This window comes from Lutra lutra, chromosome 3 (genome assembly GCF_902655055.1).
Source record: "Lutra lutra chromosome 3, mLutLut1.2, whole genome shotgun sequence".
NCBI classification, from domain to species: Eukaryota; Metazoa; Chordata; class Mammalia; order Carnivora; family Mustelidae; genus Lutra; species Lutra lutra.
In genome coordinates, this window is record NC_062280.1 from 188,768,814 (window position 1) to 188,787,854 (window position 19,041).

At 52.2% G+C, this 19,041-nt stretch overlaps 1 protein-coding gene across 2 annotated transcripts in view; it reads right to left on the minus strand.

Annotated features, from left to right (window-relative positions):
* STK24 (serine/threonine kinase 24) overlaps nucleotides 1–19,041 on the minus strand; it is a 113,349-nt gene that overhangs the window by 68,410 nt on the left and 25,898 nt on the right. Inside the window, exon 1 of one of the 2 annotated variants that reach the window (XM_047720275.1) lies at nucleotides 119–269. The exons of the other annotated variant lie outside the window; for it this stretch is intronic. Within the exon in view, the coding sequence (XP_047576231.1) occupies nucleotides 119–196 (78 nt within the window). The 5' untranslated portion in view covers nucleotides 197–269. Of the gene's footprint in view, nucleotides 1–118; nucleotides 270–19,041 lie in introns of those variants that run through there. 2 annotated transcript variants of the gene reach the window in all.

Sequence of the window (19,041 nt, forward strand, 5' to 3'; positions counted from 1 at the left end):
AAATGAACAAAGTACGCAGGAAAACGAACACATCCTGGGTTGCAAGAAAAAGAACAAGAGAGAGACCACGTCCATCTTTAGCAGCTAGAAATTCCCGTTTCCAAACCCCTTCCCTTACCTCCTTCCCCCAAGGATGAGGGGAGGGGGCCCTCCTTTTCTTTAAGGCCAATCCCAAGCGCTGAGCTTTTGAGTCCATCCTTCTGTCCCCCGGGCTGTGGCTTCATCGGGGGCCGGCTTCACTGCTCCCTCTTCCGCTCAGCCCTCTCTACAGACCCGTCAGCCTTGGCAGCCTGCTCGGGTTTCTCCCATTTGAGAAAACACACACACTGGGCTTCGAGGTCGCCTTCCTCCTTCACCCTCTCCTTCCCTTTGAGTTCCCCGCGGGTCACCGAGTCCAGCCAGGTGCCCCCCCCCACCCCCGCCAGTCCGGCTGCAGCCCAGAGGCTGCGGTGCCTGATCCCGTCCTCCTCCACGAAGCCCTCCCTCTGGTAACTTTCCAGGCCCCTGGCATTAAACCCTGCTCTGCACTCAGCTCCTCCCCGTGCCCCTGGTCCCAGCAGAGTCTCCTCACACAGACTCTACCCACGTGGCACAGCATCCCTCCTCCACTCGTCCCCGCCACGCAGTGTCACGATTTGGGACTGTGTTCCCCCAGCCTGGCTGGTCGGAAGTCCCTGGGACACGTGGGCAATCCCAAAACGCTCTCAGCCATGCACGGGGCAGGGGCACATAACCCATATTGTTCAAAGACCCCAATTAATTCTGACGAATAGCCACCTCCTAGGAAGAATGGCTTTAAATTACGCATGGGGTAACTTTCAAAACCGCGAGCTCCTGCCCTGCCTTCTGAATTTTAACTCCTAGGATCAAGGACTTGCTAGATCCCTAATTCTACATGGACATCTCAAGCTCCAGCTACACAAACTGCATTTGTCACTTCCCTGAACCGGCCAGCGCTCCCACACTACCTCCTTCACTAGACTAGGAGCCGAGGGAAGTCAGGGACCATGTTTTAACTCCTGACCCATGTCCCTGGACACGATGACTGATGGCCAACAAATGTCCCCTGAGCAGGAAGAAAGCCCCAGCCTCACACCGACACATGCCCTCCAGGGTAGAGTCTACAAAGAATATCCTAATTCAGAGGAAATGAGAGCCCAGGGAAGGGGGAGTGAGAAACGCGACCCTCCAGCTTGCAAGGCTAAGGGAGCGGTAGGAAGAGCCCCCTGAACTTGCAGAAACGGCCTCTGTGGCCTCGGAATCACCCGCAGGCTTGGGCAGGCTTGTTGGAACGCAGACTGCCTGGCCCCAGCCCCGGAACTTCTGGTTCAGCAAATGTGGTGTGTGGTCACCAAGCACCAGAGAGCAACCAGGTGACGCAGATGCCACGGTCCAGGGACCACACTGTGAGAACCACTGCTCGGGAGACCCGGGGACAGAAGCGAAGCAGCCTTGACAGGCTGACATGCTGCTAAGATACGGCTGTTTTAGGTCAGCTAACCTGACACCATCTGTTAACTGCCCCCCCCCCCCGACTAAGAAAAGACAGTGGCATTCCTTTTTGAGAATTAATAGAAAATGAAGCCAACAAAAGTGTATCCACACTCCCACAGTGTCGGAGAGGAGAGCAGGGAGCCTGGTACCAGGATAACCCCAATGAACCGCCTCGCTCTAGGACCATACCCCCCTTTGCAAAGTGACTGGCCCTCCTCCCAGCAAGAAAGAGTCTGCTTCCCCACCCCCTAAATCTGGGCAGATCTGACACAGGCTCTGGCCAACAGAACGTGGGGACTTCTAAACCTAGGCCCCAAAAGGGCTGAGGAGGCTGGGACTGAATGCATAGGAGGGACCCACTCAGCCCCTGCGAGAACCACAGCTCAGGTGACCCTCAACCTCCCAGCATCGGCCCCACCACTGGCTCACCGAGCTCACCGCAGCCGCGTGACAGCCCCCAGCCAAGGCCAGCCCAGCCTCCTGGGCAGCCACCGATGCATGAGAGGGAGCAAATTTGCTATTGGAAACCTCCAGGTTTCAGTGGGCTGGTTACTCAGCACCACCGACGGACACCACGGCTGACACTGAGAAGGAGCCTGCTGCCCGGGGCACGGCCGGACCTCGGAGCTGCCCAGGACCTGTTCGCTGCTACATGCCCCTCTCTCCCCCCATTCTTGAAACAGGCCCGGCTGTCGCAGTCACCGTGTTCCCACCCCGCCATGCTGGTTTGGTTGCTTGTTTTGGGGGGTGTCAAGCCTCAGCTCCCTGAAGAGAAGCCAGATCTGCGAGCTGCAACCTGGTGCCCCCCCTGGGACCATCGCCGGCACAAGCCGGCAGAGCACAGACTCTAAGGTCGATGCTGTGCCACCCGGGAAGGGAAAAAACAGGAGATCCATACATCCTGCAGCTGTAAAGGACACGGATCCTTGGGGACAGCAGGCAGGCGGGGAGATTATTAGAGTAACAACACCATCACCTTACGTCCACACCCCAAAGCCACTGTGCCCCTTGCTCCCACCCAGAGGTGGCCTGAATTAGGCTGGCCTTTGGATTTCCTAGGGTGTTGTGCTCTTGCCAAGGTTAAACCTTAAGAGGTCCTGCCTGCAGCATCTGTCTCTGACGTCTTGGAATGCATCCATTGGCACAAAAGGGGACCTGGGCTAGCCTGCTGGAGAGGTCACACAGGGAAGAACCAAGACACCAGACACAACCTGAGGCCCAGGGCAGACAGCCAGCACTCCTCCTGCTGACCACAGGCACGTGAACGAGCCCAGGAAGGACCTGCAGAGAAACCCTAGTCAACCCAGGAATCATGAGCCACATTCCATCATCAATGTTTCAGGCCACGATGCTCTGGGAAGTAGTTAGAACTTCTAACTAAGAAGTTAGAAGTTAGAACAGGCAACCAGTTTAACAGAAATCACACATCACTGCCAGAGAAACGTGTCCATCGTGGGGGCGGGAGGGGCAGACAGACATTCTCTACTCTAGTGGAGTGTTTCATTTTTTTTTTAAAGATTTTATTTATTTATTTGACAGAGAGAGATCACAAGTAGGCAGAGAGGCAGGCAGAGAGAGAGGGGGAAGCAGGCTCCCCGCTGAGCAGAGAGCCCGATGTGGAACTCGATCCCAGGACGCTGGGATCATGACCTGAGCCGAAGGCAGAGGCTTAACCCACTGAGCCACCCAGGCGCCCCGGAGTGTTTCATTTTAATCAACTGCCCAATTTCCCTCTGGCCTGATGGAAGACCCAGCTGCTCACACGACTGCTTGGACCCTCTCCTCCAAAGCCCTCTCCTGCAGCCTGTACCGTGCGGCTGGCGGCCACTGCTTGCCATCGCGTCTGCTCGAATGTGGCATGTCAGTCCCCACACTCTGCCACTGTGTCAGCAGCTGGAACCGGCTGCAGACTGTCCCTGGCATGGAGGGAGACATCTGCTAATACAGTGACAACAGGGGACTAAACAAGTAGGGTCCCTTGCCCTTTGGCAAGTCGTTATCAGGCCGTGCAGCCCCACAGCCATGAGAGACTCAGTGCCAACCATGACCTCGTTCAGAAAGCAGCTTCAGCATTCGCCGGTCGGAATCTATGCCACGGGCAAAGCAGATCCCCTTGGTAGAACGGGGGCCATTCTGACCACCATCCTGAGGCTTTTCTCTCCAGAACGGTTTATGCTGGGAGCACCTAAGTGGCTCCTCGGATTAAGTGTCTGACTCCTGATTTGGGCTCAGGTCATGATCTCAGGGTCATGAAATCAAGCCCCACGCTTAAAATTCTCTCTCTCACCCTCTGCGCCACCGCCCCCCCCCCCCCCGAAGGAAGGAAGGTAGGTAGGTTGGTTAATGCTGAACTAAGCACTGGCCATCTTCCCAGGTGAGAAAGGCTTGCTGGCATCTCACCCCCGCATCCCACCTGCCAGACGGAGCTGGAGCCCCAGCCAGATCCCAGGAAGGAGTCAGGACACGCAGCAACTCAGCCTTCTCGGAAGCAGGGGAAGGTCAGGACCCTCCTGCCAACATTCACCTCTCCTGGATCAACAAGGCGGGGCGGGGGGAGAGCCCGAGGTGGGGTGCTCTCACCACCCTACAGGTCCTGGACTTGACCCTCAGAAATACCACTCAGGCCCCCCAAGTCCAAATTCCCACTCACACTGCTAGCCTGGAGAGCCTCATTCTGAGCCAGAGGAGGAAGAGGTTTCTCATAATGCAAGAGTTTGGACGGCGTTTATATGTTTACTACGCAATAGGGTCCCATATGCTACTCAACACCTGTAAACTTCCGTTTCCTCCTTTGGGAGAAGGGTCATGGGGACGAAAACAACAGTGTCTCCAGGAAAAGCACTAAGGAGTGGGCACCTAGCGCCTTCTCATGGCGCCAGGTGACACACGGACCATCCGATGTCTGCCCCGAAGGCCCTCCAACACGGAGGGCTCATCTCTAGTCACGGCTCTCCAGTTCTCGCAGAACCACCACTGGCTATGTCCAGAAAGTCCGGGAAAGGACATGTGGATTCCACTTCCGGGTGCTATCCTCCCACATTCATCACCCCTTCTCCCTAATACCACCAGGCTGCCCATCTCATTAAACCTTGGCTACACTCTGGACCTTCCTACGCACTCACACATTATCCTGTTTACTGTTAATTACAAGATCTAGGGAGACTGGAGCATTTGTTAGACCTAATCATATTAAGGTGATCCCTCAGAACTGACCAGAATAAGTGGCAGATGCACTCCCTCAGGGGCAGGGCTCAGGCACAAGTCTGGGCTCTGGAAAAGCTCCTGAGCCCCGACCCCACGAGCCTGGAAAACCTCCAGGGCTCAAGGACTGTGGGAGAGATGAAAAGTCAGGGCAAGTCCCCGCCCCCCCCCCCCCCCCGCCGCCCCCACCGGTGAATCCAAAATCAACAGCCGCACACAAGCCTCTCGCTGAGTAAGATACGGAAGTTTCGGGGTGACCGGCTACCCTAGCGCCTGGGATCTCCTAGAAGCCCCGGCCACAGGAAATGGACGTGTGCACAGCAGAAGTAGTGTCCCATGCCACGCGGCACAGCGAGGACAGGCCCACCTGCACCGTCGGGATCTCTCTGGGAAGAAAATCCACGTTCAGAGTGACCCACTCCCCTCCAAAGCTCAGAGAAAGGGCTAAGCGGCGCGCTCCTGGAGCTCAGGCTTCTGCAACAATTCAGCGTATTTCATAATCCCTTGAGAGAATTCATTGAAATAGTTCTAGGATGACAAGTATTTTATATTTTTAAACTTGAATAGCTATTACTGTTTTCTTTGGATCATTTCTGGCAATGAAAAATGCATTTGGCATTACTAATCAACTTTCAAAGCTCCTTGGCTTTAGCCGTCCCGCTCTGGCCACGCCATACTACCCCGCTCTGGTTTAAAGCCAACCTTTGCTCTTTGTTTCTCTCTGAGAAGAGAAAGGAGCCAAGTTTGATATGTTCGAACACTTGCTCCTTATCGCATTCCCATCCCTGCAGCAACAGAGAGCACACGATGGGGAGCGGGAGTCGGTGGCAGGTGCGCCCCATCCCCACCTCGGAACCGGACAAGCATCCACTTACCAACCCAGATCTGTCCTCCCTGCGAGGCGCTCGGCCTCAAAACCCCTACCCCCGGGCAGCACCCCAGGCAGCCACCACCCGTGCAGCAGACGGGCACCCAGCCGGGAGACCCATGTGCCAGCCGGGGCAGCCCCACCACCCGCACGCCTCCGCCCTGGCCGCTCGCCGTCCCTTACCTTCATACCTGCCCAGCTCTCCCAGCCCGTGTCCCAGTGCTACTAGCCTTCCTGTCTGCCATTTCCACAGCAGCGGATTCCAACATCCTAATTCCTCTCCTATCCCAACCGCCCGACTGTGGCCATCATTCTTCTGGAATGTCTCTCCATGCGATCCCCCGCCCCCCTGCCGGACCCCACAGCAGCTGTGCCTCCAACTGACCCACTGTCGGACCTTCCTAAACTCTGCCAGTGGGCTCCCGCTTAACCTTAAAGCCCATGGTTTTCCCTCACTGCTAAGAACACCTGCGGGCAACGCATCGTCTCTACTGAAGTCCCAGATGCCCCCTGCGAACCAAAACCCCGGGGCTCCTTCCTGATCCCACTTTCCAACACCCCTACTGACTCTCCCGTCACCCACCTTCTCAACAGTCTACGAGCACCAGGGGTTGTAGAGTGTACGGTTCCATTTATAGAACATTCCTGAAGTGACAGAATTAGGAGTGACGGAGAACAGCTGTGGGGCTGCTGGGGGAAGGGATGCTGGGTAAGAGGTGACAGGCAGATTTTTTGTGACAGTGAAACAGTCCTGCATCCCAACTACACACCCCAAAAACTACGGGCAAAAACTGGCGAGTCTGGCCTGAATTAGGTCTGCAGCTAAGTCACCAGCATCGTGCCAACATCGGTTTCCTGGACTTTACAGCGCAAGAGGCTATCATTGGGGAATGCTAGGGGAAGGGCACATAGGAACTACACAGCGTTTTCTGCAACTTCTTGCAAGTCTTAAAGTACTTAAAGTTATTAAAAATTCTTAAAAGAAAAAAGACCAATCTCAACTGTGTGTCCCACACCCCCTTTCTTCTGCAACCAAAGAGATCACCCTTATTTCAAGGCTCCTGGGAGGGAAATTCCCATTTACTGCTTAATGACACTCAAACCTGACCACTCCCTTGAGCAAAGGCAGCGGCTCCAGTCTCCTGGTTCCAGGAGCACACCCACGCGGTGGGAGGAAAAGCATATTAACATTTTTACAGGCTGTTTTCCCGCTTGAGATTGTGATCACTGAGGAACGAATCTTATAATCTCGCCAACCTAACCAGTAAAGAGGTGAGCAGCAAGACAGCATCCAGATTTCCCTCAAAAGGAAAGAACGGAGAGAATCTCAAGCAGACGCCCCTTTCCAAGAAGGAAAGCAGAAGACATATTCAAACAATCGAAAACAAAAACCCAGCCCACATCCAGAGCATTACAGGAAGGAGACCAGGAAAGTGGAGGCAAGGCCTAAGATCAGGACCAGTGTCAGCTGCTCGGCTCTCATGCACAATCTCTCATTTGGGGCAGCAGCTACCTAAGATCTGGAGAGATGAGACCCAAAATAAACTATCGGACAGTTACTCAAAACTATCCCTCTTGATGCTTAAATTACCTGCCAGAAACTATAGTTTCTAGGGGCCCGAGCACTTGGGAGTCCAAACACATGAGCTCAGATCTCTGCTCTGCCAAATTCATAGCAAGTTACTGAAACCCCCAAATCTGTTTCCACATCTATAAAATGGGCAAACAGTACATTTTCAAGATGCTCAAGAGATAAAGGAACATAAGGAAAACTGCTTCTGTTGTAGTTCTTTGTCGTTAACACTGAGCTGCCCTTTCCCACAGTGCTTGGTCATGACTCAGTAGTTTCTTAAAAGCCTTTCCCTTGAACTAGAGACAGAAGTAAACCCAAAATCACCTAACTCACAAACCAATGCACACGCTACTGCACTACCCTAAAATCAACCAAAACAATGAGGCCTTTCCTCCCTCAGGAAATGAACAAGGGAGATTCTAGGAGGCCTGAGGGAGCATCACCAGAAAGTGGGAAGGAAACATCTGCAAAACTCCTGAGGTGCGGAGGCCAGTCCTGTGGAGGTCACGTGTAGTGGAGGTCAACGAACCATCAACCAGGGAGGTGAGAGGGTCGGACCACCAAGCAGCGTTCTAGCACGCGGTTTCCAGAGAGAGCACTAAGCCCCAGACAGCCCCTCCTCCAAGTAAAAGGCTCTGAGGTCTAAGAAATGATGCTAAGAATTATAAACAGCAAGAACTTTCTGAAGACCTTCCACTCCCTGTAAGTGCTGACTACTCCATCCCATAAAATGGACACAGAAGGCAGGCTCGGCCGTGCAGGCAGTCTGAGAGAGATTCAAGGTTAGATGAGCACAAGCAACTTTAAATGGAAAAGGAGAATTATGGCCAAGAAGGAAAGATGCAAAGGCACTGCCTGGTGGGGACACAGCACATCTAAGCAGCTTATCAAGAGGCCCATGTGGTTCCCAAACACAAACACAATCTTAGAGATGCCTGGGTGGCTCAGTCAGTTGAGCCTCCCATCCTGGTATCGGCTCAGGTAACGATCTCAGGGTAGTGGGATCGAGCCCCACAACAGGCTCCGCGCTTGGTGGGGAGTCTGCTTGAGATTCTCTCCCTCCTCCCCTGCCCCCACTTGTGCTCTCTTTTTCTAAAATAATAAATCAAAACAACAAGAACAATAATAAAACCCTCCCCCAAAAAAGTTTTAGTTAGTTTGTGAAGGAGACATCCTACTAAAACCTCCTGAGCAGAAACTTGAACCTCAGTTTGACTGGGAAAACAAGCTAAGACTGGAACGCGCACGGCGGCTACATCCTGACACCCAGAGAGAAGCCAGAGACCCACAACTCCTGGCCTTCCCCATTTCACAAGGTAGGGGAAAGCTGCAGTTGGAGACCATCAAACTCTTTGGTCTCAGATGTGCCCTAGGGCAGAATGAAGCTCTAAGAAAAATGACAGATGCCCGCTCGGAAGGACAGATCCCCTCCAGCTGGCAGAGGTCATGCTCATTTGTTGAAGGACACAGGGTATGTGACACATCCTGAACCCAAACCCATGGCCATCTACTTCCAAAGTCTGAGCATGTCACATTCGGGTAAGCAACCGATTCTTGATCTCAGCAGGGCTGTGAGTTCAAGCCCCACATTGGGCTCCACACTGGGCTTGGAGCCTTCTTACAAAAAAAAAAAAAAAAAAAAAAAAAGAGTAGGGCACCTGGGTGCATCCGCCCTGGGCTCAGGTCATATTCCAGGGTCCTGGATCCAGAATCCCAGGGGAGCCTGCTTCTCCCTCTGCCTACCACTCCCCCTGCTTGTGTGCACACATGCTCCCTCTATCTCTGTGTTAAATAAATAAATAAATCTTAAAAAAAAAAAAAAAAAAAGAGTAAAGTTTAAGCATGTCCCTCCTCGCCTCCCAAGCTCTGACAGCAAAATACAAGAACACAAAAGCATCAAAAGATCCGTACTGTCGTCCCCCACCACCCCCCCCCCCGTGGCAAAACTGCCCCGTGACTTTGAGCAAGTCCTTAACTTCTCAGTGAAACAGAACAATGATGCTTCCAGTATTTATTTACTTTATAGATGTGTCAGAGGATCCAATTAGCCTCAGAGAAAGAGAAAAAGTGAGGCATTGGCGCTGACTTGTTACCTTTGCTAGAGCGGGCGTGCACTCAGCAAGCACATCGGAGAACAGGTGAGGTCATCTTTAAAATAGCACTTAGTTTTGGAGACATTTTTAGAAATCACTGAAACACTGGCCAAAACAGTTACTGAAAACATACCATTTATAACAATGCAACGTGGTCCCAAAGAGGAATTTTTTTAAAGATTTTATTTATTTATTTGACAGAGAGAGAGATCACAAATAAGCAGAGAGGCAAGCAGAGAGAGAGAGAGAGAAGGAAGCAGGCTCCCCACTGAGCAGAGAGCCCGATATGGGGCTCAATCCCAGGACCCTGAGATCATGACCTGAGCCAAAGGCAGAGGCTTTAACCCACTGAGCCACCCAGGCGCCCCCAAAGACAGATTTAAAGACTATTGTAATTTTAAAGTATGGCTTAATACTCTTGTTTTTTTAAAAAGATTGATTTATTTACTTATTTTAGAGAGAGAGGAAGGAGGGGCAGAGAGAATCCTGTGCAACCTCCGACTGATCGTGGAGCCCAACACAGGGCTCGACCCCAAGACCCTGATATCATGACCTGAGCTGAAATAAAAAGTCAGCCACTTAAGCCTCTGAGCCACCCAGGCTCCCCACACTCCTGTTTTTTTAGTATAAATTATTCTTCTCATAAATATCTTAGAACTAATTACTGGCAAATAAAATGCCCTGAACACCCATCTCATCAGATTAATGTAATCGTTACATTTCAAGAGGCGGCATTCTGCACTGAAAGTAAGATGGGATTTGTCTAATCAAGCCCATGAACCTGTAAAAGCTTTTTCCCATCCTAACAAGTTGAAAGTTCACTCTTTATTGGGATCTCTCCCATGCCTACCCATCTTTAAAAAACAAAAACAAAAAACAAAAACGCTGAACTTTTAATGAAATACATAAAGATTATATACATACAAAGCCACTATAATATCTATAACCTCCCCCAAAAAAGACCCCAAAAAACTCAGATCCCTTTCCATGAGTATTTTCCCATAATTCCTTGCCATGTCTAGACCCCCTACAGTTCTGGGAGTGGACACAGTGAAGAAACTTCGTGGTACACCCCTGGCCTCCACCCTTGCCTAGAAAGCCCCCGGCACACTTCTGGGAAGGGGTGTCCTGCTTTCAGGGAACTGAACCGTCACAATTCAGCACATCTCCCCTGGTCAGATCACTGGGGTTCCCCCCACCCCGCAGCCAACAGTAGACACATTTTGACCTAAACACAACAGGGGAACCCTGAGCTCCTCACTCGGACTCAGTAGGGAAGTCTAAGGTCGGGGCTTTGGCCCTCACACCAAATGCTGATTCAGGACACGAGGGCTCCTCTTCAGGACGCAGGACAGATGTGCAGGACAGTGTCCTACTTAGTCGGCCTACACCCTCAACGCACAAATGGCACTCATGAGTTGTGGCTTGAAGAACTAACCACCCGATAGCATATGCCATCCCCAAGATGGCACTGGCCTCCTTCGGCACTGAGCGAGAGCCACAGCGACCGGAGCACGGGGCCAGGACAGCCTGCGGGGGAGGGAGCAACAAAGACCAGCAGCTCTACCGGCTGCCGCCCCACGGGGAGTGGTTCTGCCACCCCACCCCACGGGAGTGGTTCTCAACCGGGGCTGCACACCACAATCACCCTGGACCATGAAATCCAAAGCTCTGGGGAGGGGGACCCCCCAGCATCAGTGTTATTTCGAGTCTCCAGAAGGTTCCACCGGGCAATCAAGGTTGAGAACCAGCAGTCAGGCGCAGGAGACTGCTCCACAGTAACGCCTTGAGAACTTTTCTCCCGCTCACCTGCTTTTCTCCACTTGGGAAGGAATCACATCAGTGAGGACGGACGTCATTCGGGCTGGGGTATCTCCCCGAGGCTCAGCCTTTCAATCTTCTCTACCTCCTTCCCCTGCAGCCTCCACTAACTTCAGTCTCCTGGTAACTCGCTGACCTTGCAAGCCTGCTCTCTGCCTCTAGCCCCAAAGGGTGTTTTGTGTATTAAGTTGGTTAATTCAAAGTCTCCAAAATAAAAACTTTTATTTACCATACAAACACCTTCAAATAGCAAATGGCATCTATTAGCTCAAAGAACGGACAGTTTTCCAATCCTCAAAAGAAAGAAATGCCTCATTCCTCACTAACCGATGGAAGATCAATTTGTAATGCGAGGCCGAAGTCCGGGGTCTGTAGAGAAATCTGCTCTCTCCTCGTTACAGTAAATCCATGGGCCAACACAGGGGACGCCCTGGGCCTGGCTCCAGAGCACAGCACCTCCTGCCCTCAGTGGCAGCCCCGGCTTCCCCACCTGAGCTCTCTGAAGCCCTTCCAACGTGCCCACCCCACAATCTGGCTTGGCCAATGCATTTCCCCTGTACTGTACACTTCGGTTCAACGCTGCAACAGCCCCATAATCTAGAAGAAACTCAGTAAATACTCTACAGTATTTGGCAAGAAAAAAAAATTTTTTTTTGAGAGAAAGAGATGTGAAACCCTATGAATGTGGATGTCTAGACCTACAGACGCACACCGGCAGGAGCTTTAGGGAATCCTCATACCAGGATCTACTATTTTTTTTTTTTAAGATTTTATTTATTTATTTGACAGAGAAAGAGATCACAAGTAGGCAGAGGCAGGTAGAGATGGGGGGGGGCAGGCTCCCGGCTGAGCAGAGAGCCTGATGCGGGGCTCGATCCCAGAACCCTGGGATCATGACCTGAGCCGAAGGCAGGGGCTTTAACCCACTGAGCCACCCAGGCGCCCCAGGATCTATCTTTAATGGGATGTGTTTGGTAGAAACTGCTTACGTTTTAAACTCACAAATACAAGTTTTTTAGAAAAACATTATAATTAAGAGAAAAAAAATGACTTCCCCACCTAGCTGAATTCCCTGTTTTGGCCTCAGTCTCTAATAACACACACACACGCGTACATACACACACCCGTGCACACTACCTTACAGGAAACCAGCGTCTGCAGCTCTGTGCCATCAGAGCTCAGGGAGAAGCTGCTCCAGCGAGAGAAGGAGAGAGAGCGGGGACCCGAGGGCCAGGGAGGGAGAGGACCCGGGCTGCAAGGACCGTCCCTTGGCTGCAAGCTCTCTCAGCACACACCAAGCAAACGGTTCTAAGGCTCTGCCTGCCTGCTCGGTGCCAAAGCCTCAAGTGCCCTCACCACTCAATGACAGCACAGGGAGGAGGACACCCGGGCCTGGGACTCTGACTCGCCCAAGGTCACAAACAGTGCAAGTCACAGCAGGACTGAGCTTCTGGGCCCCAGAGGCCCCACGAAGTTAAGCCCTCTGAGCCCCTGTAGGGGTTGCTGGGTACCCTTTTCTTCCACGGAAGGCTCGCCGCTGACACAGGAAGACCTGGGGTGTCTCCGGGATGATGAGCAGCCCCAGACACCCAGGCGAAGGCTGAAACCAGGCCAGTTCTGTCGGGCAAGCAGGTGATGAAGAACACAGAATGCATCCCAAATAGATGAAAGAGCTCCCAGAGAAATGAACGCTGCCACTTCCTTTATTAAACCCCTCCCGCCCCCGCCACAGATACACGCATGCCCTGAAAGAGCTTCGGACTGTACCCTACAATAAGCACTGACAAACAACCGGCACCCCCACTTCCAGAGCCCCCCCACTCAAAGGCTCTGTGCAAGGCGGTCTTCCTAACTGGGCCTTTCCAGACCTCAGAGCCACAGCAGGAGAAAGCGAACATGACCCTTGTGAGGCAGCTGTGGGCACCTGGGTACTATCAAGGTAAGTCACAGGCACGCGGGCCCCTGCAGCCAGTCAGGGGGCTCAGCCCCACTGTCTATGCATCAAGGGTCAGCCTCTGTGTGAGGAGTGCTTGTAAGCTGCGCGCTCTGCAGGACGGCTGGGGGGAGGAACCCAGCAGGCAAGGTGTGCCCTCGGGTGATCACAAAGGAACGCCACCATCAGCAGAAGGAGCACAATCGGATGACCCCTGCACCACCCCCCCCCCCCCGCCCCGTTCCCTGCAGGTGAACTTGCCTTCCCATATTTGACAAAAGCTTACAGTAGCAAATATCAGGAAGCTCCGATTCGGACTATTCCAAAAGGCAGACCAAACAGTTTAGGTGTATTTATATTTCAATCAATGATCACATTTCCTTTACCTGAAAATCCTCAGCTTTTAGAGGCATGAAGGAGAAAACAGACGAAATAAAACTGCCAAGGCAATGAGCAAGGCTGATTTGGCTCAAGCAGGAAACCTGCCTCCCGCCCACCAGGGAACGGAGGGTATCACAGATCGCTCCTCTCTCCCGGTGGGGGGGGGGGTGGCCCGTCTCACACTGCTCAGAGGTCCTGCCGCCCCGACCGGCCAGGAAGACAAGCACCAGGTCAGCTGTCCTGGGTGATGCTCGGGAGGGCTGAGGCCTGCGTGACGTGTGCTCGAGCAAGGGCAGCAAACCTCTCCGGGAGCAGACAGCCAACACCTCAGCTGCGTCCACCGGTCTCCGTGGCTCATTCCTCTTCTTCTTTGAACAACTCTTTACGAATGGAAAAACCGTCTTAGCTCATGAGCTGACAAAGTGGGCCACGGGCAGCTGAAGTCTGCCCATTCCCAGGCCAGGCCGCCAAGAGGGTAGACTCTGTCCCCCGCCTGCCATGCTGGTGAGGCTGCCTGATCCCACCAAAGGGACCCAGGACCAGTGCCCAGGGAAGGACAGGAGCCGTCTGGGACCTCAGAAGTCACTGCCAGGCATCCCTCGGCAGAAGCGAGCAACAGACCCCGCCATGCCCCTTTTCCGGCCCTCCAGTTTCCCAACCCAACCCTCATCTCCATCATCTCACCCAGCCCTCGGAAGAAGACACTCCTATAGGGGAGAAGATGGAGGCCAGCAAAGTCTGTTACTTCCCAGGGACACAGTGCCAGAAGGCACAGCGTTTAGCTCTAAAGCCAAAGTCCTATTACCCTACACTGTGACCCCTAAAAACCCGCCTCACATGGACCAGGCTACCTGTTAAGCACATTTATTTTTACAGCTGGTGCCAGTGATGGAAAGCTTTCTGGCCCCTGGCCCCAGGGCAGGGTTCCAGTCAGAACAATGCTCCCCGATATGACTCTTTAGAAGGGGGAAGATCTACTTATCTTCCAGTGCTCTCTAATAGCAAACACAACCAGGTTCAAGCAGGCGTGAGATGTCTCCAGCCCAGGCCAGCTCTCCCTCTGGTCCAGGGCACGCTCCGCCTTGAACGGTGCCATCAGTTCGTATCACTCCCCCCACCCAGCTGTACAGAAGGGACGCGAGTAAGGCGGCCCAGTAATACATCAATAAATGTCCACTGCAGGGCCCAGTCTTGAGGCCAAAGCCGCTGTCTCAGCAGAGGGCCGGCAGACAGACCCTCCTGGATCAGAGAACCAGGTGACACGTGCCCGGGTCCCCAGCCTCACACGCTATGAGCCAGTGGCTTGGATCCAGCTCGCCTGCTCTCAGCTGAGACCGTCAGTGGCTTCCAGGCAGGAAGCTCTGCACTCCCTGGTGGGAAAAGTTAAACAGGAAGCAAGAAGGAGCAGGACTATTTCTAGTCCTCTTGTGGGTCCATTTCCACTGCCTCTGGACTGAACGGAGGTTAACACACCCTGCAGCCTGACTGCCTGGATTGGATTCTGGCTCTGACAAGGGACCCCGGATAAGATCCCGAGTGGCTGGGGACCTCTGTTCCCTCTTCCGCCCATGAGGACAACATAAAGCACCTGCATTGAGGATGGTGGGAAGTCAGATGAGTTCATCGGTGCCAAGGGCCCTGGCACGGGCTGTGTGAGTTACCGGCATTGTCCCTCCACTCCGCAGTTCAAGGTTCAGCTCCAGTTCAGGGCCAGCAGACCCTCCCCTGCAGATCTGACCCGCATCACGGCAGACGCTGGCTTTCTGTCACTCTCATCAGTGTCACTAACCCACAGGGCCTCCGCAAATTCTCATCACTTCCAGAACCTCCTTACTGAGGACCAAACCAGACTTCAGGTTATAATTAAACTAAACAGCGGTGGGCTAGAAAGCAAAGTGTTCGGCCCAGGTAGTATTTCACATCCCTTGTCCCTTTACTCCCACCTTAAGGCTCCAGAGGACACCTGTTAGCTCGCCTTACTTTCTGCCCCTCTCAGGACCCTTCCTCTCCTCCTCCTGCCCTGTGTCTTACACACACACACACACACTCACACTCACACAAGACAGACACACTCCCTGTGCCAGGATCATGAGCGGCTCAAGGAGGGGCCCGCCTGCCACCCAAGCCCCCAAGCTCCTCTCAGTCTGTCCCCCACAGCTGTGGGGGAAACCTCAGGAAAACCTCAGGAAAGGTACCGAAGGCTGTCACGACTTCCAGACACTACCAGAAGGAAAATCAAGTGAGGAGATGCAGGAGTCCAGGGCTGGTGAGGACTGAGAGGAAGGCGTTAGTAACTGAAACTGACACACACGGTTATATTCCACAGACCCTGACAGCCACCAAAAAGAACGGAAAGGACAAGTCGTTTACATGCACTTGGCCCACAGACCAATGGGCACGCTGTTCTCAATTTCCATCCTATTCACTCCAATCATGGTGCTCAACAGCACGCACCTCTTCGATGGTGGGTGACTATGGCACCAAGCCTAAGATGGCTCCAGGAGGGTAATGAATGAAACCACTTCTTTTGCTGTTAGGTTGTTTTTCTCCGTTTTGCCATATTGATGGAACAGTATCCATGTTATACTGGAAGCAGTGGTAAATCTATTTAATCTATTAAATATATGTTGCCCCTTCCTACGGTAAACTGCTGGTGGGATGTAAAACGGCGTGGCCACTTCATGAAGCAGTTTGGCAGTTTCTGAAAACATTAAACAGAAGACCACCGTATGACCCAGCAGTTCCACTCCCACGAGAACTGGAACCCCAAGGGTTCGCACAAAGACACACGCAGCAGTATTATTCACGGTAGCCAAACACTGGGGACAACTTAGACGTTCATCAGCTGGTGGACAGACAGACGAAATGAGGCACATCCCTACAATGCGACAGTATTCCGCAGCAAAAGGGACCAAGCTACTCACACAGGCCACATCACAAACCTCAAAAACATGCTACGTCAAAGGAGACGGTCACAAGACCCCATAAACTGGATGAATTCATTTATATAAAGTGTCCAGAAGAGGCCAAGTGATGGAGACAGAGGGGACTGGGACTGGGGGGACAGAGGCTGACTGTCCATGAGCATGAGGAGTCCCACTGGGGGATGAACACGTTCGAAACCAACTGACAGTGAGGGCTGCACCACTCGGTAAAGTCCCTAAAAATTACTGAATTATACACCCCGGGGAGTACATTTTGCAGTATGGATAGTAAACCACAGAAGTATTTCAAAGAAAAAAAAAAAAATCCCACATTGTACTCCTATATTCATCTGTGTCCCCCCAAACGACCATGAGACCTACAAGGACAGACACCACTCACTCCATCTTACCTCATCCTCTCGTGGAACACCTGGCTGTGGTGTCCATGGACTGATTTTTTTCCGAAAACAAGAAAGTTTTGTGTTTTTCCATAGCTTCCTGATTCACCAAAACTTCACATCCCTGACGACACTTCCGACCCACCTGCCCCCAAACACAAAGGCCAAGCCAGGCCACAGAGCAAGAGCGTCCATGAAGTGTCAGGCCACTCACAAGCGACCCCAACACCTCTGGATGTATCCTGAACCCCTACTCAGGAAGCACAGCGCGGGTGTCTGCTCAGGGCGTGGAAAGAAAAAGTGGTTTTCTTCCGTTTTCCTTGTGGCATTATTATGAAAACTCCTGGGATTGTGAGTAGAGAAGAGCATGCTTTTAGCATCAGATTCAGAAAAGGTGATGGTTCAAGGAAATTACATTCTAATCTAAAATAAATTCTCAACTTCTTTCAGGGAAGATTTATTTTTCACTTAGAAGCAACCAATTTAATAAATACAGAAGATACTGTCCCAGGAGGATTAAAGACAGCGAGCAAAGCGGTAAGGTAAGCTTTGGACTCGCCTGTGCTCTGCGCCATTTTGTCCGTCATGAACAGAACCCGAGAAGACGATGTCTCCACAGACCATAGTTATTAAGGAAGAACTCGTTAAGCTTGCTTTGAAATGTAAGATTTTTCTTTTCTCAGCCAGTACTGTGACAAAAATAATGCAGGAGTACAAACAAACTGCTTACCATATTCCACACTACCTAGAATTCATGCATGTCCTGCCTTCCCTCGTTTAAGTGACACCAGCATCTGCTGTTAAAACAGAGAAATAAAACACACTTCCTCATGGTGTAAGTGCGAAGTGTAGTGGTTAAGGGTGTGGGCTTTTGAGACAAACTGGTTCAAATCTTGCCTCTACCACATATTTGTTTAATGATCTTGGGCAATTCACCTCACCTTTGTGTTGTGGTTGCCCTGGCTTTTGAAGAGGTAAAGATTAAATCATTTAATTTCCTCCAATCCTCGCAGGCTACTAACCCTACCTTGAAAATGAAGGTGTTCACGAAACTGCATTATTTTCGGGATGTGGTCATCAACTCGCAGGATTTCATAATTTCTGGCCCCACATTCCATCAAGCCCAGGACAGACCGGTAGGTCAGCTGTTTTCAAATATTATAAATGGGGACTTAAGTGAGCAACCTTCTGGAAGGTGTGCAAACCGAAATAAATACCGCTGAGTAAGGCCCATTCCAGCCAACTCCCTCCTGTCTACCAGGTAAGGGCAACGAGTCTGATGAAAACAACACATCAGCCTTTGCACAGTCAAAATAACCAACCTCTACCAGTAAGCAGGATGGTTCCAACTTGCTCCCTGCCCTGTGTTTTACTGATGGTAACTAAAATCGAGCCGACCTCACAGATCCTAGGGTCAATTCCACAACAGCACAGTCATCCCTCACACCCACTTAGACCCCAGGAACAGCATACAAGACAGTTCACCTACTTCAGATTAAGGAACGGACACGTTAAATCTCACACTGCTGAGACGAATACATACTCCGTTTCCAGGGTCCTCGCTTCTCCAGCACCTCTGTGTAGCAAATCCCCTCAGAGGAGGGGAAATACTCGTATGTTAGGGAAAGCCACGTCACCAAAAATGCCAGCAAGGGTAAAAAGAGAAGGAAGATGGGCCCTGGGCCCTGCTTCCCGCTGAGTAAGAAGAAACAGCCAGGCATGTTACCCCTCCCAAAGATTAAGGCTTCTGTGAAATCCTTCCCTACTCAAGGATACTACAGAGCTGTTGCATTCCCAAAAAAGAGAACAAAACACTTGAAGGGCAAATCAAATGCATAAGGCAGTAGAGTTGCCCGCCCCCTGCCCGGCCCACGGGCTGGAGTGCTGCGTGAAGTGTGCCTGTATTTAAGGGAAGCTCGCACAACTGTTCCAGTATAGTAACCCAACTCCGATTCAGAGGTCAGATTTTTGAAACCTCAACCCTCCGGAAGCAGGAAGCCTTCCACCTCCAAGCACAGAAAGAGAGGTCACGGTCATGAACTGAGCCCTGAATTCGTGTCCCCTGCTCTGCACAGAAGGGGACCTCAGTCCCTCTCAGAACATTCTGGCCCATGATCAACCCACACTCTAAGGGATGTTGCTAACTCACGGCAGATCAGAAGCAGAAGCCCAGCGAGAGTGGGCAAGGCCCCGGAGCGGCTTGGGCGCCAACGGAAAGAGGGACAGTGCAGAGAGCCGCCGGCTCTCCACTCCTAAGCTAGCACCCAAGGACACCACTGACTGTGACTGACTGACTGACGCACCTCCCCAGTGTGACAGGAAATGCCAGCCATCCCCCGTAGGGTGAAGTCTGAA